Source organism: Hyposmocoma kahamanoa, unplaced genomic scaffold (genome assembly GCF_003589595.1).
Source record: "Hyposmocoma kahamanoa isolate Upper Pololo Valley unplaced genomic scaffold, ASM358959v1 86, whole genome shotgun sequence".
NCBI classification, from domain to species: domain Eukaryota; kingdom Metazoa; phylum Arthropoda; class Insecta; order Lepidoptera; family Cosmopterigidae; genus Hyposmocoma; species Hyposmocoma kahamanoa.
The window spans coordinates 15,275,112-15,300,737 of NW_020654289.1; the positions used below are offsets into that span (position 1 = coordinate 15,275,112).

Genomic DNA, 25,626 nt, shown 5'->3' on the forward strand with positions numbered 1-25,626 from the left:
TAAGAGAAGCCAAAGTTAACTTATTGATTGAGTTTCCCTTCTAGTACGGTCCATGAAAACGTCAAAAGTGGAAGCTAACTAGCACTATGTATCTAAATGTACTGTGCTGCTCTCCTAGTCAATAACGCGTTTGCATTTTGGTAATTTTCGAAATATTGGCAGCTAAAGTTTTTTCCTATTAAAAAATGTCAATTACGTTAATTTTGCTTAACTAAATAAGACGTAAAAAACTGCTTGTATAAACATCGCTGATTCCAGATGTTGTTATAAACTAAACTTCGCTAAAAATGTCGATTACGTTACTAATAATAAGGAGTGTGTATGTCACTGTTTATGTATGCTGTTTTGTTGAATAGGAATTCCACTATTGGAATGTAGATCCTATCTTAGAAGCAATATGAATGGTAATAGTGTCGATACTGTGGATACTTCAGATATCTAAACAATTTCTTAAGAGAAACTAGGACAATTGCAGGCATGTAAACGGGATTAACCTTGCAGTGAATTGTCAGATATCTTATATAAGTAAATGTCGTTGCTGTGGTAATGATTCTAAATCATACGCGAATATAACATAGAAGTATATTATGAATATAGGTATCCTAAGCGTTCGAACTACCCATATTAGTGACTTACAAAAACATAAAAATGTAACATGAGTTTTAGTAGCAATAGAGCTTCTTGTGAATGAGTTCGTCCAGGAAAATATTGCCACCTTGCCCATTTCTGTCGCCAAACAATAATGTAAGCATTACAGCGTTCCGGTTTTGACAGGTAAGGGTATTGGTGAAATTACAGGCACCTGGGACTTGTCAACTTATGTGTCAGGGTGACGGGTGCAGTGACACTCCTCCAGTCCTTCAGATCTTTGCGATTTAAAACTCAGGGGCAACAGTTATGTTATGGATAGGCGTGTAGCTAACCATCAGGCGCAGAGCTTGTTCGTCGCGTCAGTTGATATTAGAAAAAAAATTGGTAGACTTGCTCTTAGAGTAGTACAAATACACAATCTATGTATGCTAGTTTTTTATGATACATCATTTGCATTTCCCTCGAGCATTACAGAGGCATACACAAGTGTAAGAACAAAAGCAACGCCTGTTGTTATAAATTGTTCCCATGTAATATTGTACGTGACATTTTACTATCGCAACCGCTTGTACATACGTCGTTTACGCAAACAGTTTCAATTTGTTTCTTGGAGGTTGACTCGGTTGACTCGTTTGCTTCTATTGCACAGAAACAACACTTTGAAATCAATTTAACACGAATTTTATAAGGAAGTAAATATTTTACTCGTATCTCAGAACATCAGGCATCTACCAGGTAAAGTACCGAGTTTATAGCGACGCTCAATATTGCGATCGCAATAAAGAGAAGTAAAGGGAGCCTTTTTAATGTCACACGGCGAGACTTCCATAGGTAAGATTATGTTATAGATTATTTTCAAACCAAACAACAACAAAAATAATCTTCATTCTTATTAATTTTAAACTGTTTGAAGTTATTATTCGTGAGTTAGTTATAAGTACATATTTATGTACTTTTGCATTAATATTAGCGAATGTTAATATTATTTATTGAACATTAAATTAAATTTAACTGCCTCTGTGGCCGAACGGTTACTATGCTGGACGTAACGCAGAGGTCACAGATTAGAACCCCAGGCCTGGAGAAATATTTGTACATTTAATTCTGTAATTGTCTATGTGTGTCCATGGCACCAGCGATATAGGGTTTCCCTAGTAACGCGCAAACACAGCGTTAAAAAAATATAAACTTAACAGTTAACTCTTGTCTTTTAACAATCTTATTATAGCTATTTTTACCAACAAAAACCTTATTTCCATCACACTTTCACATTTCTACTCATGCCTCCTCCCCTTCATTATGCTATTAATAAATATGCTAAAATGGGCAACGCGTCCTGGCGCGTCTGAACATTTCTACTTGAATTAGTAATGGTATTAGCATTATCTTTATGAATTTCTATCGTTTTTGAAATTAACTACAGTCAAAAACGAACGAGGCATGCTTTTAGAAACCAATTGATCTCGTTATTAAAAAGTATACGCACTTTTAGCGCATGTACTTTTCCTTATTTGCATCACCATAAGTAAACTGAAACAACCGTTTTCAATTAAGTATAACGCATATATAAAACGCAACAAACTACAAATTCAAATACAATAAAAAACTTTTTTTCTCCAAAAAAGTTTTTTACAATAACGCAGCATCGCAAAACACTAGTTACGATTTTGAAGTAGGCACACATACAGCCCGTCGGACAGAGACCATCTTCGTACATATACAATTTTTTTTTGACGTAAGAAGATAGGTATTCACGATCAAGTTTCGTTTACTCTAGATGTCGCAGTATACTTAGTTCAAGAGCACAGTGCTATTTTAGTTATTGTATAAAAAGCAGCGTCGTGTTGCCACTTTAGACTTCAAACGTGTAATTAAATGTACACTAAACTGTAAATGTGTAATTTGTATACTATACAATGTTCATAGTCCACACAAGTAAACTAAGTTGATAGATAATTATATGTATACTCGTAGAGTGTTGCAGTCAATTATTTTCTGAGGACAAAGCCCTGGCGCTGAAGTATCGATTTTATAATGGGTTTTCCTGGTAGATGCCAAGGATCGGTCGGTTTTAAATTACAAATTAGATGTGATTACCGAAATTGGTAAATTGTGCTGTGAATTTCAATTTTTTACTAGCAAAACATTTTTCTTTTAGCTTTTCGTTGTAAATCGTTAGTATCAAATTGAAACATGAATGAATTGGGCTCTTTGACGAGTATAAGTACTAAACCATAGCTCTGAAAGATGTATTTTGTAATTATGTAATGTATAATAAATAAATAGACAATATGGTCATTGTACTTTTATATAGAAATAAACAGTTTAAATCGAAACCTATTCCAAACATGTTCTGATTAATTGTATTACATGGCTTACCTTCGTTTTCACATATATATATATAAACATAAATAACAAAGTGACTGGTAAACAACCCTTATTTCTTCAACTTATTGTTGTTTGTTTACCTGAACAAAGGACGAATCGTGACTTTAAAAGAATTTCAACAACCCTTGAAGCAAATGTACAATTACAATTGTATGTATAACAGAAATAAAAAGTTTTAATACTCAATAATGTTGTTAGTAATCGGCAATCCTTTTTACACTTACATTCCACTGCTGGGCACAGGTCTTCTCTAAAGAGGCCTTTGGGACTTCACGTGTTTTCCAAGTGTTGTGAGTGGTTGTGAGTAAGTAGTAATACCTCTCAAAACTTAGAAATTAGGTTTTATTTAATAGATTTTTGTATGATACCAAGTGACGGAACGAACAAGTCGTGCGTCTGGTGGTAAGCGACACGCCTATCTACATATAACAGTTGCAGTGCCACTCAGAGCTTTAAACTGCAAAAATTTGAGGGCCACAGCCATCGCGACCGTCACTCTGAACATAAGTTGACAAGTCCCACCTGCCAGTAATTTCACCTATAACAGAATAGGTAAGGTGGCAGTATTTCTCAGGACGAACTCTTTCACAAGGAACTCTATGCTACTTCCCTAGACGAACTCTTTCACAAGGAACTCTATGCTACTTCCCTAGATGAACTCTTTCACAAGGAACTCTATGCTACTTCCCTAGACGAACTCTTTCACAAGGAACTCTACTGCTATTGATATATATCTCCACAAGGATATAGGGAAATGATAGTCGATAACCGTCGACTTCTCACTAGACTGTTAGTACGAATTACTTTTTCCCCTTCCGAATATTATGTACGACACAAATTAATAAACATAATTCTAGCCTGGTGAGAAGGAAAACATGAAACTTGAGCAGCTCGTTACATAACTTCGTTTTGATTGCTTAGACATGGGCTTTGTAAACCGGAATAAGCGAAGTTGCGTGTTTACTCGTTGTGTGATTAAATATACAATAGTTATTAATTAATGAATCCTATTACTTTGAAAATGATACTGTTGTCTTCCGGATTATTATACTATTAGGTTCAGTTGGTTAAATTTAAATTATCGTGTGAAAAAGAATAAGAATATATAACTATTGTAAAAGCGCAATACTGACAAACGATAAAACTATATCGGTCATTCTCGAACTAGTGTTCACTACCTTATTTCCGTGGCAGTGTTGAATATTTAAATGTTCAAGTACGTTATCGTATAATTATCGAATAATATTTCACGATCCCGAAACGTACCTTTGGTATGTACAATAAAGGCATATGTGATCATACGTCAAGAGTGCTTTTATCATATGAAAGTCAAACAATAATACGAACTACATGAAACAAATTACGTACATGTGAAATTTTATAACTCTCCTATTTATGCATAAAAAGTTTCCGACTAATTTCGTTCGTAGAATCTTTAAAGCTCTCTCCTGAAAAGTCATTTCGCAGATGTGGCCTTATTACATCAAGGGTGCGATATGATATATAAATTATTTATTTAATTTCCCACAGGACTCAATTTACTAGAGAATAGATTCACCTATTCTCTAGTAAATTGAATCCCGCGATACCTATTCATAATTTAAAAAAATGTAAAATAGATACACGTTTGAAAGTGTAATTTTCATTTTAGTGGTATTCTCTATCTAATTTCGGTGGCAATTTTTATTATTTGAATATTCTACAATATTATCATGAAATATTATTTAATATTCGTGTATAGTGTCCCGAAATATGATTTAATATTTTCCGATAATATACATAAATAATAAAAATTGCCACCGAAATTAGGTAGAGATTACCGGTTACCGGTTGTGTATTCCATTACTTTGTCCTATACATTGAGAAGGCGAAAACAAAATGCTTCGCGCATATTGGTGATCCCTGTACAAATGGAATTGAAAAATCAAAATTATTTTCTTATTTTAATGTAGAATTAATTACATACCGCAGTTTGAAGTGCAGATCGCCAAGTTTGCCATCGTTATTAGGCTCAGGCTCCACAGGCTTGATCTTCTCAGTGCAGTTAGCATCGGCCAGCTCCTTGCTCAGCGGAGTGGGTTCGGTGGGGGCAGTAGGCGAGTGAGGAGTGGTGCCTCCAGATGGGGACTGTAAAGGATGCTCATTGTATCATCATTTTTAGTTACAGTCATAAATAATACACCCCTACTAGGAACTATGAATACTGACTGTGAACGATGTGAAATGCTTGGGTGAAAACCGGGAGTAGTATATGGCGTCACACGATGTTACATTGGTAATGTTTATGCACGCATAGTTTACGCCTTTTTTAAATCGGCAGAGACAACAACCTTCCATTTGCCTCATCTTCCTCATCAACACGCATCAGTGCTGTGATACATGGTCGTCGGTTAAGGACACTCTTGACTTTCGCCTTTCTTCAATGTTTTTTCATACATTTATTAGCCCATATTGTATCAAAGCACAAATTTCTGCAAGTCATTTTGTAGAATATGTACCCTAGTATAGCTGACCACGGTATATATACTTTGCTATACCTTAGATCCAGTATGATTAGTTATCGGCGGATGAGGATGCGGTGGGGATGTAGCCGGTGCAGTGGGCGCAGTAGGCGATGGCGATTTGCGTAGGTAGTGCGTAGCGGAACCGGGAGACCGCACAGCCGTAGCGCGTCGTGGAGGCTGGAACACGAGCGCCTTATCCGGACCACGTTTGCTACCTGTGGGACACACAATTAAAAAACACTTACTACGACGAATATTTCATTAATGATAACTAAAACATAGCATGTTTGACCTGTGCACACAAAGTATGCTACAAAAATCCGAGTCCAATTCAGAAAATGTTTCGTCTGGCGTTGGAGAGTTTTGTTAAACGTATACAATAACAACGGTACTGAAACTATGAAGCCTGTGGAGCAGACGTTTAGCGTTGGAAAATCCAGCGACCTGTAGTTCAGACTGTGATATGTAATTACGCTATAAAAAAATTGTTAACAAAAAGTCTATACATATTTCATTTGTGATAGGTAGATACAAATCAGAACATTTTAATTTCACGAATACATGACCCTCTTAAAGGAAATTACAGGCACATGGGACTTGTCAACTTATGTCTCAGGGTGACGGGCGTAGTGAGCGTGCCCCTCAGATCTTTGCTATTTAAAACTCTGAGTGCAACTGTTATGGACAGGCGTGTAACATACCATCAGGCGCACGACTTATTCGTGCTGTCACTTAATATTATAAGAAAAAAAGGCCCATCCCAAGGCGTTGCGTTCATGCCCTATGATTATTAGGCACAATTACTAGACAAGATGTATTCAACAGGTGATTCTTATGTTTATATTTCGACAACTCCCACATAAGTTGTTGCAAGTCAAAATACCATTTTTTGCTTTTGAACTGAAAATATATCCCTTTTTTATGTATATTATAGGTTCCATGTTTGAAAGATGATTTCCTTGCTTACTTAGAACAACTTACTTGGAAGGTATCGATTTATATGTAACATACGTACCAAGTTTGTGGGCCAACGAGTTCCTGCGGCGCGTGACCCAGCAGGCGAGAGCGGCGAGAACAGTGACCACGGCCGCTGCGGCGCCACACACCAGCAGCCAGAATGTCGCACCATGCAATTCGCCAGCTGTAACAATGACAACATTTAGATCCTATAATCCAAAAAATCAGGCAGAAAGTAGCGTCATCAAATTATTTTTGAAACATCGAAAACATGTCCTTATTAAGCGATTTCAAAAAAAGGAGGAGGTTTTCAATTCGGCTGTATGTTGTATACAGCCGAATTGAAAACCTTTATTTTTTTTATACTGTTACGCGAAAACTCGGTTTGTAAACCGATTTTGATGATTCTTTTTTGTTGGAAAGAGGGTACCACAGTGGTAGTCCCATTTAAATTTGAAGAAAATATTCCACCTCTAAGGGTGGCAAACTAGAGGATGAATGACCTTTGAGGTCGGTTTTTTAGTACTCTGTACTACAATTCGAAAAATTGTTCAGTGTAGCATGTTTTAGGTTTTCACGACAGTTTTAAAATATTTACGACCTGTTTTAAATTCTAAAGTTAAAATTTTAATTAAAAAGAAAATGAACATTCCAATTTTTTTCATCTTTCTTTGTTTCACTTTTAATGTTGAGCAAAATCAGTGTAATTTACATTTTTTTACTCCCTTTACTGGCAAAAAAACTTTAGTGCCAATATCCCGAAAGCTTAGATACTCGGGACAAATTAACCCTTCCTGCCAGACAGACAACTAGGGTGCGGAAATGGGTAACGAGTGGCCGATGTCTATGCCAGTACAACCAACGTATAAGTTCTTTATCACTGTATTTATAACTCTACATATTCTACTTACATGATATTCTATCCCTAATCTAACTCTGTCGGTCTTTGTATCAATAATAATAATAAGAAACTAGTGGAGTGGATAAATAATAAAGTATATATTTTTTATTCTTCTTCGCTTCAGTGTAGAGACAACTCATCTTTAGAACGTACCCAACGTTCTGTCACAAGGCATTATTTTGGATGTTATACGTAAGCTTATATTATAATCGGTGCAAATGAAGTATGCACATAACTCTACCCTTTTAAAGCGCCAAAAGAGACATAACAAAAGATATGTAGCAGTTCTATTAGTTATCGAATTTTCTAAGTGTCGCAAAAGTCTCCATGTGAAAAACAAGAATTCCAGTATTGGATTTGTAGTAAGTATGTAATTCAATACCTAGGATCAGACAAGTTTCCCAATAAATCCCCGAGTAAATAACCGAATGTGTGCGATGTATCCGGCAAACAACCTGAACTCGCATTTTTTGTTTACGTATTTGTGGGAACAAACATTGTTCACGGTAGATTTTACCTACCTAGCTTCGTGTGAGGACAAGTCAATGTCACTGTTTTATTCTATTTTCTTTAGGTATAACTAGGTTAGTTTAGGTGTGGCTAATAAAGCTGGCATGTAGTTTGCGCAGGTTTACGGCTAAGGATTGAGTGTCCGTGAACGACCGCTTTTTACTCATGTCGTTTATCTCGTCCGACTTTGTGAATGTAATGAATACAATGTGATCGAATGTTTGAAAACGACCGACCATCATTTTTATCCAAAAAACAAATTTCGTCACTATAATTTTACTTCCCGAAAGTGTTAACTTATTTTAACAACATACAAAAACCATGCGAGCTTTATTACGTAGTTTGTCAATAACTTCCGGCAAGCAAATGGTCGTGCACCAATCACTATTCACGGTACAACGATGTTTCAAAACAACGGTAGCCACGTGTCCAGTTTTATTAAAAAAAGAAGCAATCATCCGCTTAGAGGCACTTTGCACTCGCGCTACTTTGGTTGGTTTCGGCTCATCTCGAAAGACCCATACGCTCGATTGCTGCTTTGTTTTGGGATCGTAACTATAAATCCATGTTTAGACCTGTTACTATGTCCCACACCAAATTTGCCGCCCCTACGTTGAATCTGGTTAGCATGGCATTGCACGAAGTGACGCGATCCGTTTTTTGAGCCAAAGTCAAATTGTGTGGGATCCACCGAGGGCACAGCTTGCTCACACCCAAATGTTTGTGTAGAATTGATTGTATTTGACTCATGCTTATGCTTAAAGATGCCCGAATCTCATGGTATGTCACATGCCTCTATGTTTTGATCATACGGCGCACAATATCGATGTTTTTGTTGTTCACAGCAGTTGACGCGCGACCATCACCAAATTCGTCACTGAGATTCACACAACCGTGTTTGAATTCTGCAAACCAGCTATAAATAGGCGTCTTGCATGGTGCTTCGTCGCCAAAGGCAGTTTGAAGCCGAGCGAAGCTCCGCTGAGTAGTTATATTACACTTAAAGTCGTAGAAAATCATGCTACGAAATTTTTCACAAGTTAAATCCATGGTGATGTAGACAACCAATTTCTAAAATGACGCCACAGTGTAAAAACAAGCGACAGTCAGATGAAACAAACTGTAATCTACAGCCAAAGAGTTCCATTTTCAAATGTTGTAATTACTTTTTAAATATTGTTTATGTAAGTGGCCAGTTCCGGAAACTTATAGTGCGCCCTACACACATCAAAAAAAGTTTGCGATCAATAGCATAATCTCCTATAATTCTTTAAATTTAACTTTATCAAGAAAAATCTATGTTGTATGCTTTCTTTAAATAGGAATACCCTGTTTGAAATTAAAATATAAAACTATTTTTTATTATTTATTTAAAAAAATGAGCCATTAATCATAATGTAATAGTGATAGAAATTTCATAGAAAGAAAAAGACTGTTTAATTAAACTTAAACAACAATTTATTATTAAAAGGTGTGAATTCAATATAAAATAACTCCTCCCCTGGCTCGAATACATGCGAAGATCCTCCTGGGCATGCTGAGGATCAAGTTACCCAGCATTTCCTGAGGTAACCTATCCCATTCTTCAATAGCGGCTTCCCTGAGCTCTGGAACTGTCTGGGGATGTGGCTCACGGTTCCATACTGCTCGTTTAAGAGCATCCCACGCGTGCTCTATTGGGTTTAAGTCGGGCGAGCCGGCAGGCCAGTCTAATCGTGTGATATCGTATTCTTGAAGAGCTGCATTGACTCGTTGAGCTCGATGTGCGGGCGCATTATCATCGACCAGTACAAATTGGTGCCCATGGTTTACTCGGAATGGTCTGACGATATCATCAATAGCAACTGCTTTGTACATGTCTGCTGTCATGAAGCCCCGATACTGGATCAAAGGCGTTCTAGCTCCAATCATAATGCCACCCCAAAAGGACACCGATTTTCCGCCTTGCTGAACTGTTCCAGTGGCAGTTCTTTGTCTTTCATGGTCGCCTGGTCTTCTCCAGACACGGACACGTCGGTTATCTGGATGAGTGCTGATTCGGGATTCGTCAACGAAGAGACAGTTTTGCCAAATGTTTTCGTCCTCACCTTCTTCATTTTGCCGAAGTCTAGCCCACTGCAATCTTCGTTGTTGACGTTGCCGGGAATTGAGCGGAGCTCGCCAAGACCTCCGTGCTCGTAATCCAGCCTGGTGCAAGCTATTGCAAACGGTCTGCGTGCTAACTTCAAGCCCAGAGGCGGCCCTGACTTCTGCTTTTATTTTAGTGGCGTTGATTGTTGGATCACGGGCTGCCAGCAATCTAATATAGCGCTTTTGGGCAGCTGTCAAAACAGTTGGGCGACCGCTGCGGGGTCGGTCAGCTAAATTCCCCATTCCGTGATACCTCTGCAACGTAGCCAAGACACAGGATTGGGATATAGCAAGTCTGCGTGCTATTACTCTCGTGGTGTATCCTCTTCCCTCAAAGTTACTATTCTAGCTCGTAAAACCTCTGATAATCCTCTTGGCATTTTTTCAATCACAACTTTCCGCGAAAAATATCTTGAATCGCTTATAATTGACTAAATCAGATTTCTGAATGAGCGTAAGCTAGGACTGAAAGCCTTTTTATATGAAAAAACAATTGAACGGGGTCATTGTTTTATGTTATAATTTATTTTTAAATAAAGAATCTAAAAAGAAGAAAAAATCATAACATAATCTACAGTAACTAAAAAGATTTCAGTTTTTCGAAGTGATCGCAAACTTTTTTTGATGTGTGTATGTAGTGCAATTGTTGTGGATAGGCGCCACCACGCGCACGACTTGTTCATAACTTGTTTTCGTCACTTGGTAGTATATAAAAAAGTAATAAACCAAGTTTTGAAACGTTCCAAGACTACTTTTTGCGTAAGCTTTTAAGTTATTAAAGTCAAAAGTAAAATTAAAGAAATCAATATTCTCAAGGGATAGGACCTTGGTTAACCGAACGAGTAAGTAGCATCATTATTAGCAAGTTACTATCCAGACCTAACCTTTATCAAGTTAAGATTAAGTACATATGAAATTGTGATATTATTATATAATTATAGGTATATGAGATCATAACTTATTGGTTGACATCGTTCTAAACGCATTTTCAGTACATAAAACCAAACAGTTATGTACTATGAGCATCCCCAAGAGTGGCGAAAAAACAGACATTTTAAAGTAAACCTTCACGACCCAAATATGTACGCAAATATGTATGTACCTATACTTGGTTTTTTTGTGTCCGATGTTTTAAAGGGGTCGTCTGTGGGGTCAGATAGTAAATGTTGTTGGATTCTTGTACTGGACATGACCTTAAAAATGTTGGCGAATAAGTAGGACACTATAACATACGTACATATTTTTATTTTTGTATGTGTATCTGGTTTCGGACCCAAATTTGTATATCGTACAACAATACATGTACACGGAAAGAGTTACACGTCAGATGCAAAGAAGGCTTAATTTTTTTTATATGTCTAGTGATGAGACGAACAAGCAGCCCTAGATCTAGGGGGAGGCAATCCGACAATTCGCCCCAAGGGGCGATCTCAAGGGATGTCAAAATCATAATATCATTATGTTTGAAAAAAAAAAAAAACTTATTTCACAGAGCGCCTAGCATCTAGCGCTCGTTGTCTATCGATTATTCAATTGGTTTTAAAACGCCTAGTTGGTTTTTGAACACATCCTGAGTTGATTTATGAACGCATCCTAAATCGATTTTTGAACCTTTGTTTGCCTATTGTCTTTCCTGGTTATTTTTATGGTTCCTATAGTTAATTTTATGTCACACAAATGAAAAAGTTATTAGGTAATAAAGATTAAAGGGTTCTTATTCTTGCGGTCCCAAAAAATGCCACCCATTACATATTTGTGAGTTTTTTTGATAATTTATCTGAAACACTAGAGTGTGAGAGCGCTACTATCAAGTTTATGCTCTGGTTAAAAAAAATCATAGATCGGAGGCTGCGGACAAGTCGTGCGCCTATCAGTAAGAGACCCGCCTACCCACAACAGTTGCAGTGCCACTCAGAGCTTAAATGGCAAAGATATGAGAGGCACTGCCATTGCACTCGTCACCCTGAGTCCCATTGCCTGTAGTTTCATCAGCACCCTTACTCTTCAAAACCGAAACACAGTAAAGCTCACATCTGCTGCTCGGCGGCAGAAATAAGTTACTAATTCTTTCACAATTATATATCACTGCTACGAGAATAAATAATTTATATAATTTAAAATACATACATAATACCACACAAACTTAAGGCGGGACTTTCATTCCTTTAAAAATATTAGTTAACTCATTTCCATACTGCCAATTGTGGGTTTCATATAACATTTATTTTTGACTAACTCGTTCTATTTTTCGATAAGAAGTCGTAGAAGACGTTGGAGATGACCTATGTCTCCTCAGACGTCTAAATAGGCGATAAACACAAAATCAATATTGTATGTTTGTTATAATTGAGGCTATCAGCGCAAGTGTAAGCTCATTGTATTTTCTACAATATTGCCTTAAATGATACTAAAGTACATAATGTATTTATATTTGGATGCTCTTTTCATATAAAATAAATATATAATTATTAAAAAATAAAACAATTTTTATTCATGAAAATGGCATCCATATATAAAATATGCACTTTAAGCTGCTAACAGATCGACTGCATGTTTGCAATTAATGCGTGAAGTGGTATTCAATTCTCGACTGCATGAAGTCGAGACCTAGACTGCATGAAGTTGACTTCATGCATTTTTTTTAATGATACTAAGTAATAGAACGAACAAGTCGTGCGCCTAATGGTAAAGGGCACGCCTGTCCATAACAGTTACAGTGCCACCCATAGCTATAAATCGCAAAGATCTGAGGTGCATTGCAGAGGCAGTTCACAAACTCAGGGTGATGGGCGCCTCTGCGACCAGAAATAGGTAAGGTGGCAGTACTTTCCTGGATGAACTCTTTCACAAGGAGCTCTACTGCTTCTAAAAACGTTAACTGCATGCAGTCGATCTCGTCTTCACGAAGTCGGTTTCGACTTCATGCAGTTAAAGAGTGACGTTGCTATCCGAGACCTTGACTGCATGAAGTTGATTATGACTTGACACATTAACTGCAAACATGCAGTTAATCTGTTAACACTAGCCCCCCTCTAACAGCTTTTACGTTTTTTTAAGTGTATCATTTGATTAAATTTGTGTTGAATTGATATTAATTTTTTTTTTATTGTGAAATTACTCCACTAGTTTGTTATAATTATTAATACAAAGATCGCACTTAGAAAAAATCCTTCCAATCGGCCAGATTCGAACTGACGTCTTCAAACCGTGCCAGACGCTATGTCAACTAAGCCACGGAACAAACCAGCGGACCTCACGAATTCTTCCATGTGCTTGTTTGTCAGATCTGTATTTGGTTTTCAACGACTTTTTAGCCGTAGGAAGTATTATATACTTTATAGTAAGTATATCATTTATTTAATTTTAATTTACTCGTATGTCGATTCGTGCCCAGCATTGGGAAGTATAGATGGGTTGATGATAATGCCTTCGATACGATAATAAGATTTTTATTTTATTTTGTATTGTTTATGTACAAATGTTTTCTCGGTAACCATAAGCATATAAAAATATTATTATTAAGTATATCACTTAACATTTTACTGGATCAATTTTCTTCAACTTTCAAGGACAAGTGATATTCATTATAACACGATCCGATATTCTGCGACTATACTCAAGGGATGAAACTTTGAGAACGCTCCGCCTACGCGTATCTCACTAACAGAAACCAATTGAAATTGAGGACTACGATGCAACTATAATATCGACATTGGGATTAAGCAATTATTACGATTGTCGTGTTAGGTATTAACGGCTAACAAGTAGTTTTAAGCTCCTAAGCACATTGATGCTGTTATCCATTCCCGCTTAGCCATTCAAAAGGGGGAATGTTGCCAGCTTCCGTGACAGGATTCCCCTCAAGGAGAGACTTTTGATGGAATTTTCTATCTTTAACTAGTAGCAGTAGAGCTCCTTGTGAAAGAGTTCGTCCAGGAAAGTACTGCCACCTTACCTATTTTTGTCGCCAAACAGTAATGTAAGCGTTACTGCGCGTTCCGGTTTTGACGTGTAAGGGTGTTGATCTCTCTCAGAGTGACAGGCGCTGTAGCAGTGTCTCTCAGATCTTTGCTATTTAAAGTGGCAATGGAACTGCTATGGATAGGTGTGTCGCTAAACACCAGGCACACGACTTGTTAATCCCGTCACATGGTTAAATAAAAAAGTCATCTAGTTAAATTTGCTTTTCATTTCCATATTTACTGTACTAAGTCCTTCATTTAAAGGCATGTAAACATTACAGTGAATACATAACAAAGAAAAATTTGCCATCAGCACTTTTTTAACCTCTGTGGGTCAACAGCTTGCACTGTGGGCCCTGGTCCCAGGTTCGATTACCAGTAGAACCAATTTAAGAAATGAACTTTTCTGAATGGGTTCTGATTTTAGTGTTATGTATAGTGTGCCCTGGAGTGAATTCCCTAACTCTGGTATTCATAGGAAATTCCCTAGTTTGAGGCCAGGTTTTGTTACGATATTACTATTAACTTCTCCAGGGTGTTATAAAGATTTAGAGATAATCAGATGCCGATCACATGTCATGAACTCTCGTAGTTTTATAAATCAACAAATTTCGATTACTCATGGTGATTAAAAATTATTTATTAATTTTTAAGCCAATATTTATACGCCCGAATATTGGACACAATCAATAATTTAGAGGTGCATTTAAATGTAACTCTATTTCAATTTAGAACCGGAAACTTTGACACAAGTTTGTGTAAATATTCAGCAGACAACAGAAAAACGTTGCTGAGTTACAATATAATAATAACTATTGTAAGTAATGCGTTTATCTTGCCCAGATTTCAAAAAGGTCAAGCGATACATTACATGAAAATCAATCGTGTATAGTCGCCCACGCGTCAAATTACTGAAGTCCTGGAAAAATAACCTAGCTTTTCTTTATATGAAGATGGATTGCGAATTTTACGATAGCCTCTTGAAGCTTCTACGTAGATACCGCGTTTAGTGATTTTCGTAGCATCGAAAGAAATGTGAAATAACAGTTCACAGATTTCTCGCAGATGGGACTCCGGCAAAAAAAGCCGTTTTATAAGCCGAATCCAGCCCGATCAAAAGAAATTTTCTTTGTGATTGTTCGATCGTTGTAAGTATAATAACACCAAACTACTAGAATGTACTCACAAAAAAATATGCATATGAATATGTAAATAAAAACATCATAATATTTAATAAAATAGATTGTGTAATTATGAGAAATAGATATCCAAGATATATGTATATTTCAAGCCTCGCTCGTATTTATTTGGACGCTCGTTTAAAAGTAAATAATTTACTCGTTTCATATTGGGATGGACACAGGCGTGTCGCATACCACCAGGCGCACGACTTGTTCGTCCCGACATTTGGTATTATGAAAAAATACTAATAATTACTTTCTTTCCTATTTTTATCATTATTTAGTTATTATATTATTTTCAATTTATTTTTCACTATATTTGCTATTATTAATTTATATATTTTTCACTATATTTGCTAATATTTGCTTCTACAAACGCGTGTAGAAGTTTATAAAACTGAGACATTTCGAAAACAAGGTAAAATATTCAATAAGATTAATTAATATCAACCATTTCTCCGTACCCAAGTATAAATAGCGTAAAGCAGGTTAAATTAATGAACGTTATTATATTATGTCACTCGCTTAAAATTAAATAATGTCATCCTACGTCCTAGACGAGATTACGTGAGATTTATATTGTATTATTGTATCTAATCTGCGGTTTACAAGTCAAATGACGCACTTTCGTATTGTCAGAGAAAATACGTACGTAGCGAAAGCACTTTTTATAACTCTTAATTTATTTAGGGGCTTTGATTATTATTGAACATACCAGTCCCAGACTGAGGCGGTAAAGTTATCAACCAGTCATGTATATTAATTATTTATTAAACCACAAAAGTTATTACCTTACTTTTAAATTTTAAAAACATTCCAATTTACGCTACATTATGTTTTACAATTATTTTATTTTAACAATATGATTTTTTTATTAAATTAAATTTATTATCAATTGATAATGAAAATTAGAATAAATTATAACATATTCATTAGTACTGCAGTCTATGTCTGTTTGGGATTTTTCATCAAAGGAAATAAATACTGAATCCCAAACTGGTGGTACGGAGAAACCTAAGCGAAACATAGTTTAATTTCCTATGTGTCACAATCGCGAAAACCTAAGAACTCGAAATAATAACTACTATCTCGATATGATTACTACTGTAATCAAGAATTTATAATTAATAACCAAGAAAACACGTAATAGAAACAAATCAAATCAAAATACTACCTAACAAAACTTGTACACAAAATCTTCGCGGCACTACTTGTTGGTTCAGAACGTACTGGGACCACCCAACATTATATGCACCAAAACCAACCGGTTCAAATAACAGCACTCTGATAGGTTCCGTCCAACGTACTATGATACATCCTCAGGAATTCCACACATTTCGCAATTTGGAAAAATTCATCCTCTTCATCAAATATAAACAACTAAACAACTAAAAGAACTGCTTCTGTGACCGAACGGTTATCATGCTGGGCCGCCCCGCAGAGGTCCCGGGTTCGATTCCCTTTCGAGAGAAGTATTTGTATGCCATACATTTATTATTTTGGAATTTTGGGTGTAATTTGTGGTTGTCCACCTACGTGATTGTGGTTGTTCCCTAGTGCGGAGCTATGAGTAAAAAAAAAAAGAAAAACATCATTTGTCAAATTGAACGCCTTCGGATCGAAGTCTATGCGCGCTTACAATTTGAGCCCTGCTTGGTCAAACCAAGGAACACAAGGAGGCTCACACTGCATGGACTTGTTGATCGCTTTTTGGGACCTCGTATCGAAAAACTCCTTCCAACGAAAACGAAACTACCCTTAAATTTGCAACCACTTTAAAGAAATTCTGGCACAATGTCAACCTCAGTCCTCAGGCGCAGCCCCAATAGCTATTCGGTCAGCCTACTCATAGATTAATAACAAGAAACTACATGCGGTACATGCGGCAATTTTCAGATGCAAGTTACTAATTCTTGTGTAATCTTTTTATTACCTGTACCAATAAATAAATAAATTTACTATATACATTAAGTACGCAAATCTTTTAAAAACTAGAACGTACTCGTAAGTACGATCAACTGAAAACTAACGGGTCTTAACTACTTAGTATAGGTACATACATACATATATATCACTTTTCAAATATGAAGATGCAAAGTAAGTAAGTAAGTAAGAAAATGTGTTTTAATAATTATTAAAAAACATCCTTTTTAGCAACGATCAAAGAAGAAGAAGGCTATTTTAGACTTCATTAGTGGCCTGCCTAATTAGGCGACTTACAATTGCAGACTCATCTGTATCTCTACGACAAGCTGTAAGTATGTAAATATTCAATAATAGTATTTTTGTCATTAGTGCAATAATGGACAAATATAATAATCTCAGTACAGAGTACTAAAAAAACCGACCTCAAAAGTACGTGGAATTACGGCTGTTTGCTAAGTTTTATTGAAATATCCCCTAATTCGCCACTATACAGGACTTGACACTGGAGATAATAATAATCGGTTCTCACTACTCAAAGTATATCGAGAGAATAACGCCTTGAATTGGAGAAATAGCAAAATTAACAATTAAAATAATTGCTCCTAAATTAAAGTTAGGCGCTATTTATAAAAACAGCCACCCTTAAAGGTGGATGATTCTATTCAAAATGAAATGGGGCCACTATGAAAGTACCCTCTTTCCAACAAAAAAAGAATCATGAAAATCGATTCACAAATACCGGAGTTAGCGCATAACACACATACAAATTTGAAGTCTGTTAAAAACGAAAGAATATTCTTTTTAAATATTATATATTATTATTATTAAAGAGTTTTTGAGCAGTTTCATCTATTGGAAATCAGCCTTTTTTCGGGTGTAAATCATGTTTTTTCAAACAAAGTAACGTTTTGGGCGCTTTACAGGTTAGTTAGGATTGTAAAGGAAAAAATAGTTTAATTGTAATGTAACAAAATTTTTTTTTATATTCATCCATTTTGCGTATACCTTACTTATTGCTGAATATTCACATGGTTTCATTTTCTATGAATCTGCACGAAGCTTTGTACGTGAGCGGCGCTGCGACACCCGTTTGTTATTCCCCTGAGAGTCACATTAATAATCGCATAGCTATATTGTAATTCTTGGTAAACAATTTAACGTCCACATTCACATTGCAATATAACACAAAGGGAGACGCCATTTTATTTTGTTTTAGTTTATGTCAGTCTAATACATCAACGACGAAAAACGGGGTACTAACGCAACCAAGCTTCGCGCGCTGTGTAATATTATATTATCTCAATATGTAATATTATATTATCTAAATATTTTGATCGAGAAATCATATTACAAAATTGAAGACTACGTGTTAGATAAAGATGTATGGAAAGACGACATGGCTCCAGAATCCACACAAATTTGATTCAAAGTGTATTTCATAGCATTTAAGTTTATTTGAAAAGAGCAATCCCTAGAGTTTCTTGCTCGTTCTTCTCAGGGAGGTCAGCGTAGTGAACGAGCAGTAGCTTAAATGTGACGATTTCAAGTGTAAATTTATTTTACCTATGGAATAAATAATCTTTGACTTTCACTTTGACTTTATGTCTATTCAGTTTGCAATTGATTTTGAAATTATCGTGATAACATAATAGTATATTACATTGTACACCCACTTATCCCCTGACTGGCTTACTACTCTACGAAGGGTCAACCGTTCCCGCCCACATGCCCTGACTCCTACAATTAATAACAATTTATAACATACAATATGGCTACACTCGCTCAGTAATTGCTTGCAAAAGAGCGTTAATTACTTTCCAATATGTTCGGATATAAACTTGAATTTTCGACAAAAGTACCCAAAATATATGAAATATTTTAGAAATTGATCAAATATTTCCTTTATAATAAGAGCAAATACGTGTGTATCGAAAAAACGTATTGTTCTTGTTCTAAGAATGGCCAGACATTAGGTTACAAAAATAATATAAACTTTACCTTGACTTTCAATAAGAGATTTTTTTTATAATGTCAGGTACGTGAGGCGCAATGAATGAGTTTGCGGAATGAATAAGAAAAAAATACTATACATGGTCAGAAATGAGTTTATTGTTTCTCAGAATATTCTCCATTAGCGTTAATGCACTTTTGCATACGAATGAACCAATTATGAAAACATTTATGCCACTCCTCCGTGACAATCTCTGAAACATATTTTTCAGACTCTTCGACAGCCTCTTCAGGTGATGAAAATCGTTGACCCCGTAACTGGTTCTTAATTTTTGGAAATAAATAAAAGTCACAAGGTGCCTGTCTGGCCGTGTGAGAACTGGCATTATCTTGGTGCACGATGATACGGCGTTTACGGTTATTTTTACGGGGTTTGTCAATAACTTCCGGAAACAAATAGTCATGTACCAATCACATGCACAGTACAATGATTCTCCGAAGCAACAGTAGCCACGTGTCCAGTTTTATAAAAAAAAAGCAATCATCCGCTTAGAGGCAATTTGCACGCGCGCCACTTTGGTAGGTTTGGGCACATCTCGAGTTAAATCCATGGTGATGTAGACAACCAATTTCAAAAATGACGCCACAATGTAAAAACAAGTGACAGTCAGATGAAACAAACTGTATTCTACAGCCAAAGAGTTCCATTTTCAAATGTTGTAATTACTTTTTAAATATTGTTTATATAAGTGGCCAGTTCCGGAAACTTTTAGTGCGACCTATGTAACGGAACAAAACGTTCGCATGGTGGTAAGCGACAAGCCTATCCATAGCAGTTGCCGTGCCACTCAGAGCTTTAAATCGTAAAGATCTTAGGGGCACTGCCACTGCGCCCGTCACCCTGAGACATAAGTTGACAATTCCCATATGCCAGTAGTTTCACCGTGTCGTGGCAAAGTACGCTATTCATTTAGCTTTTACGTTTTAACTTAAATGAGCGTCCCGGGCGTTCGAGCGAGGTTGGCTTGTCTTTGGTCTACGCGGCGACCGCGCGGTTGTATTATTCAGAGGAATTTAAATGTTGTTACCTAGTAAATAGAATTGAGATTCACCATTAATGTGCGTGGAAGCGTGGTAAATGAGCGGTCGCGCGAAATCTTTCGCGTTCTGTAACTGGGCGCTTACTCTTCAAAACCGGAACGCAGTAATGCTCACATTATTATTGCTTGGCGACTGAAATAGGTAAGGTGGCAGTACTTCCCTGGACTGCTACTAACAAGATCGCCTCGCGTCTTTGGCTCTGCAGCGCAAACAGTTCCTAGTTCCTCATGAACTGGAAAAACCTGTGAAAAGATCGACCTGTGTGTTAAGATCTTGCCTGAGGAACTAGTTCGCTTTGGTCAGCATCGGGAATACAAGGTAATATTCGTAGTTCATCACTCAAGCCTGCAAAGTACACATAAAATACGTCCTACAGACGGAACCTATCGATGAGATTGCAGCCAGTCCGCCCGATCATACGCCCGTCGCCAGCAAATATCGCCTCACACGTGAATCTCGTACCTATTATTTTGTGGTGAGTCATTTCTATAGTCATTTCCCAAAAACTTTGTATGAGTTGTTTTGAAATGTGGTGCTTTTAAAAAAATAAGCAATAATATTTTTAATGGTATCAAAAAGGTAATTGTACCCAATTGTAAAATCTGGACTAAATTGGCCTTGCTTTCAAGTAACTTGCTCAGTGTTATGTTTTTAGTTCTCAATAGTTTGTGTTCTGTTCTGTTCAGGATTTTGTTCTTGTTTATAAATATAAAGTGTAAAACTTAGTTAAATTCTATTTTTGTAAATTATAGCTCAACAAGACTTATGTTTTTTACCATAAATAACAACATTGATTGTTTTTTTTTTCATTACAAAATTACTTTCAACATCCAAAGATTTTTTCTTTTATTTTTACCAGAACTGACATAACCTGGCCTTTCTCCCGTTGCAAGCTTCACGTTCCGTTTTGGGACAGGTGTCCGAAATGAAAAAAAAAGTATATAATAATAGGGGTTAAAGTATGAAATTGCCGATTTGTACTGAAAATCTAAATTGTTTATTTTTTAAATTTTTAACAAATTTATTTAATTAAAATAGTTGCCATTATTATCTATACATTGCTGCCATCTAATGGGAAGGTTATTAATGCCTTTGCGATAGAACTCCGACGATCTAGACTGCACAAACTGTGTGAAAGCATTTTGTACTGCCTCCTGGGAAGAAAACTTCTTGTCACGTAGATAATTGTCCAAATCACGAAAAAAATGGTAGTCCGTTGGAGCAAGGTCTGGTGAATACGGAGGATGACGAATGGTTTCTAACTGCAGTTCCTGAAGGGTCAAAATGGTTTCTCGTGCTGTGTGAGGTCTCGCGTTGTCGTGGAGCAATAATGGTGAAGATCGATTCATGAGTCGGGGCTGTTTTACTGCTAGTTTTGTCAACATGGTTCGGAGTTCGGCACAATAGACATCTGCCGTTATTGCTTGACCAGATCGGAGAAAACTATAGTGAATAACACCATGCTGAGACCACCAAACAGTTACCATTACCTTTTTATTGGTAAGTTTTGCTTTAGGACACTGTTGTGGCATTTGACCTGGGGTCAGCCATTGCATTTTTCTTTTCCGGTTATCATAAAGAATCCACTTTTCATCACATGTTACAATTCGATCCAATATTCCTTCATTTCTGTACCGGTTCAACAAGGCAACACAAGTTTCAACACGCGTTTCTTTCTGCAGATCAGTCAAATCATGAGGCACCCATTTTTCGTATTTTTTTTATTTTATTGATTTGACGCAAGTGAGTCAATATTGTGGGTAAGGTAACGTTAAACCATGCCGCTAATTCCTGGGTAGTTTGACTAGGATCGGCTTCCACTATCTCTCTTAATTAATCGTTATTCACCTGTGTGGGCGGTCTTCCTCGTGACTCGTTCTTTAAGTCGAAATTTCCATCACGAAAGCGTTTAAACCAAAATCGCACGGTGCGTTCATTAGTAGACCCCTCTCCAAACGCAGCACTGATATTGCGGGCTGTTTCTGCCGCGTTAGTTCCGCGTCGGAACTCGTATTCAAAAATCACTCGAATTTTCGCAGTATCCATCTTTCTTGTCTAAATTGAATAACAAAAACAATTGAAAGTCGATATTCAAATGTTTCAAATTTAAAAAAAAAAAAATCACAGAAACCATTTGAAAAAAGTTTCATTCGAAAACCTCAAACCATGAAGATTCTATGAAAATTCAAAGAACCTATTGCAATAAAACGGCAATTTCATACTTTAACCCCTAATATATAGTTTTTTCATTGACTTACAAATAAATGGACGACGGGTCTAATACAAAAACCACGAAAAAAATGTCCCAAGTCAACCTATTCGAAATTTAAATTGTAATGTCATCGCAGTATCGCGCTGTCAGTAGAACAAATGAAGACTAAAGCGGAGTTTGTAGCGCTCTGTATATGATTTTAGCGCCTTATAAGTGCGGACACTTTTTAGCGCGGACCCGACGTCCATATAATTGTAAGTCAATGAGTTTTTTACGTTAAAAAGTCTCTTATTCGATTGTTCTCTTTTTTAAAATACCAAGTAACGAGACGAACAAGTCGTGCGCATGGTGGTAGGCGACACGTCTATCCATAACCGTTGCAGTGCCACTCAGAGCATCGCAAAGATCTTAGGGCCACTCCACTGCACCAGTCGCCCTGAGACATAAGTTGACAAGTCCCATGTGCCTATAATTTCACCAGCACCCTTACCCTTCTACACCGGAACGCGGTAATGTGAGCATTACTGCTTGGCGGCAAAAATAGGTAAGGTGGCGGGGGTCGGTATCATAATCTGGAAAACGTCTTTAAGACACTTGATTGGACCGGATCGGGCGTCAATGTCAATGGCGAAAATCTCACACACCTTCGCTTTGCCGACGACATCGTTATAATGGCAGAATCGCTGCAGGATCTGCAGAAAATGCTAAACAGCCTTAATGCTGCCTCATTATCGGTCGGTCTTCAGATAAATTTGGACAAGACTAATGTCTTGTTCAATGAGCTAGACATCCCGTAGCCGATCTCGATTAATGGCGAAAGGCTCGAAGTTGTCTGAGAATATGTCTACCTCGGGCAAACCCTGCAACTAGGCAGAGACATGAAATAGCTAGGAGAGTGCAGCTTGGTTAGGCAGCATTTGGGAAACTACGTCATGTCTTCTCGTCACCACTCCCGCAGTGCCTGATGTCCAGGGCTCACAACCAATGCGTCCTACCGGTCATGACTTACGGAGCCGAGACGTGGAATGAAGTAGACGGGTTCTCGAGTGGAGACCACGTCTCGGCAAACGTAACGTAGGATGTCCGCCTGCAAGATGGACCGACGATCTGAAGGTCGCAGGTAGTGGTTGGATGCAGAAAACAGGTGATCGGGCACAATGGCGTACACTTGGGGAAGCTTATGTCCAGTAGTGGACTGCAATAGGCTGATTGATTAATTAGAACAGACTTTTATTTAAGTTAGGTAGGTTTAGTAAGAAATAATAGTAAATAAATTATACAGGTGTTTTTCAATTTTATTACAAAAGCACATAATACACTAATGAAAATGAATTATTGTTACTGAATAAGCCTTGGGTCAGCGACTAATAGACTAGGCATGAAAAATGGAACTAACGCGAAGTGATTTACTTTTTAAGAAGTAGACGAATAAAAAAGGAAGCCCGGTTATTAAATTACTCGTAATTCCACGCAGAAAAACAATTTCCGAGAAAACCTTTTATTTCACTCGGCAACCGCCACCGCGGGTCGGATATTAAAAAAATTCAAACAAATTACTCCAAATACATTCCACTGAGATGTCGTAAACAAACTTAATGAAATGTACGAAATGTACCATCAAATGGTAAACAAATGTAATTGCTTATAGAAGACGCTTTATATTTAAATTATACTTTAATTAAATCTAAATATTTCGTACACTGTCAGATATCCTCTTATAATAATTTTGTAAAGAATATCTTATGAAATGTGATATTTATTGTTTCAATTTAAAATAAAAAAAAACATATCAAATACAACAGAAAGATAATTACAAAAACGAGAATTTTAGCACCCTCCGTAGGAGGACATAAACCAAACTTTGCTGTGTAAGCGACACCTAAGCCTAAAAATAATATTCCGAAGGACCGCAGTATTATCTTACAATATACTAACCAGAGCACATCAAAGCTTACCTTAATCGCTAAGTTAGTCCCACAAACGCAGGTAAAAAACACTTTATTACGTACTTTACTGGAATAAAAATAACGATTGCCACTGAAAAAAATAAGGCCGAGAATATTGTTAGAAGACTCCGTAATCCCAGCTTTAAGAGACATTTTTTTAAATTGAGGCGTAATTCTCAAGTCTGTTGATGTTTTTGAAATGTTTTTATAGAATTTATCTCGTAATAATTGCTTACGCCAGGGACAGTTAGATCGGTGATAGGGGCATTGTTCAGTAAAACTTTAGATAAAGAAGTAAAATGGACGTCACAGTCTAATCTCCGTTGTGGTTTTAGCTGATTGAGAGCCTTTTTCGTACATCATGTCAGCACATCTGACAGTATTATAAATTCTATGGGTATTCTTGAATTTAGGTGCTTAGTGCTTTTTACCTTGAGTTTTTGTTTTTTTTTTTTTTGGGACCTATTTATGACCTGTGAGTTCTATGCGAGAATAGTAGTATCTCGCGCTTTATGTCGCTCTCGCTCAAGTCGCGCCTTATCGTACTAGCCCTACTGATGCTGATTCTGAATGTCTATCTGCCTCAAAAGTTCGTGGAATTACATCTATTTGCTAAGTTTTATTGGAATCGGTTATCGGAAGTCCAGTCCCTAGTTTGCGACCCTTAGAGGTGGAATATTTACTACAAATTTAAATGGGACCAATACTGAGGTACCCTCTTTCCAACAAAAAATGAAATTGAGAAGAAATCTGAACGCTTTCGGAAAACACTCTATTACATTAATTCAACCTTATACAAAAAGATTCTGATTGTACTTGTTTTCAATATTAATTATTATTCGCTAACTATACTTGATAACCGAAGACAATATATAATAAGTATAAGATGAGCGTTGAAAATTTTCCAGAAATATAATTATGTTTCTTTTGGTTTCTTGCCTTAAAGGTCTTCCTAATTAAGTGCCCGGCAACGGCACGCCAGCTCAAGACGAAGCTTAAACCAAGCGGACTTTAACCATTGTTAAATGAATTTAACACGAACAAAGCAAGTTTTGAAAGCGATGCCTTATAAATCCTCTTTGTGTCACTTTATGAACGAAATAACCAATTGAAATGGTTGAATAAGAAATATATAAATAGAATATTACAACAAACGTACCTCTGGAATATTATACACCCCATATAATAGTAAAAAGTTTGTTATTTTTTATACCATGTGATACACGTGTGAAAAATAATTCCAGGGCCCCAGGGTAATTCCATTGAGACTGCACTCATCTTCAGATACCAGATTCATTTTGAGATTCCGCTGAGATCATATTGCAATTATGTGTGTATGTGTATGGGCGCGCGCGCGCGCGCGCGCG

The 25,626-nt window shown here is 36.7% G+C and overlaps 1 protein-coding gene across 1 annotated transcript in view; it reads right to left on the reverse strand.

The window, feature by feature from the left end:
- LOC113234715 (synaptotagmin-4) overlaps window positions 1-25,626 on the reverse strand; it is a 50,670-nt gene that overhangs the window by 9,197 nt on the left and 15,847 nt on the right. The window contains exons 2-4 of the mRNA XM_026470165.1: window positions 6,499-6,624; window positions 5,517-5,698; window positions 4,946-5,106 (exon numbers count right to left, since the gene is read on the reverse strand). Coding sequence (XP_026325950.1) covers window positions 4,946-5,106; window positions 5,517-5,698; window positions 6,499-6,624 — 469 coding nt within the window. The remainder of the gene's footprint in view (window positions 1-4,945; window positions 5,107-5,516; window positions 5,699-6,498; window positions 6,625-25,626) is intronic.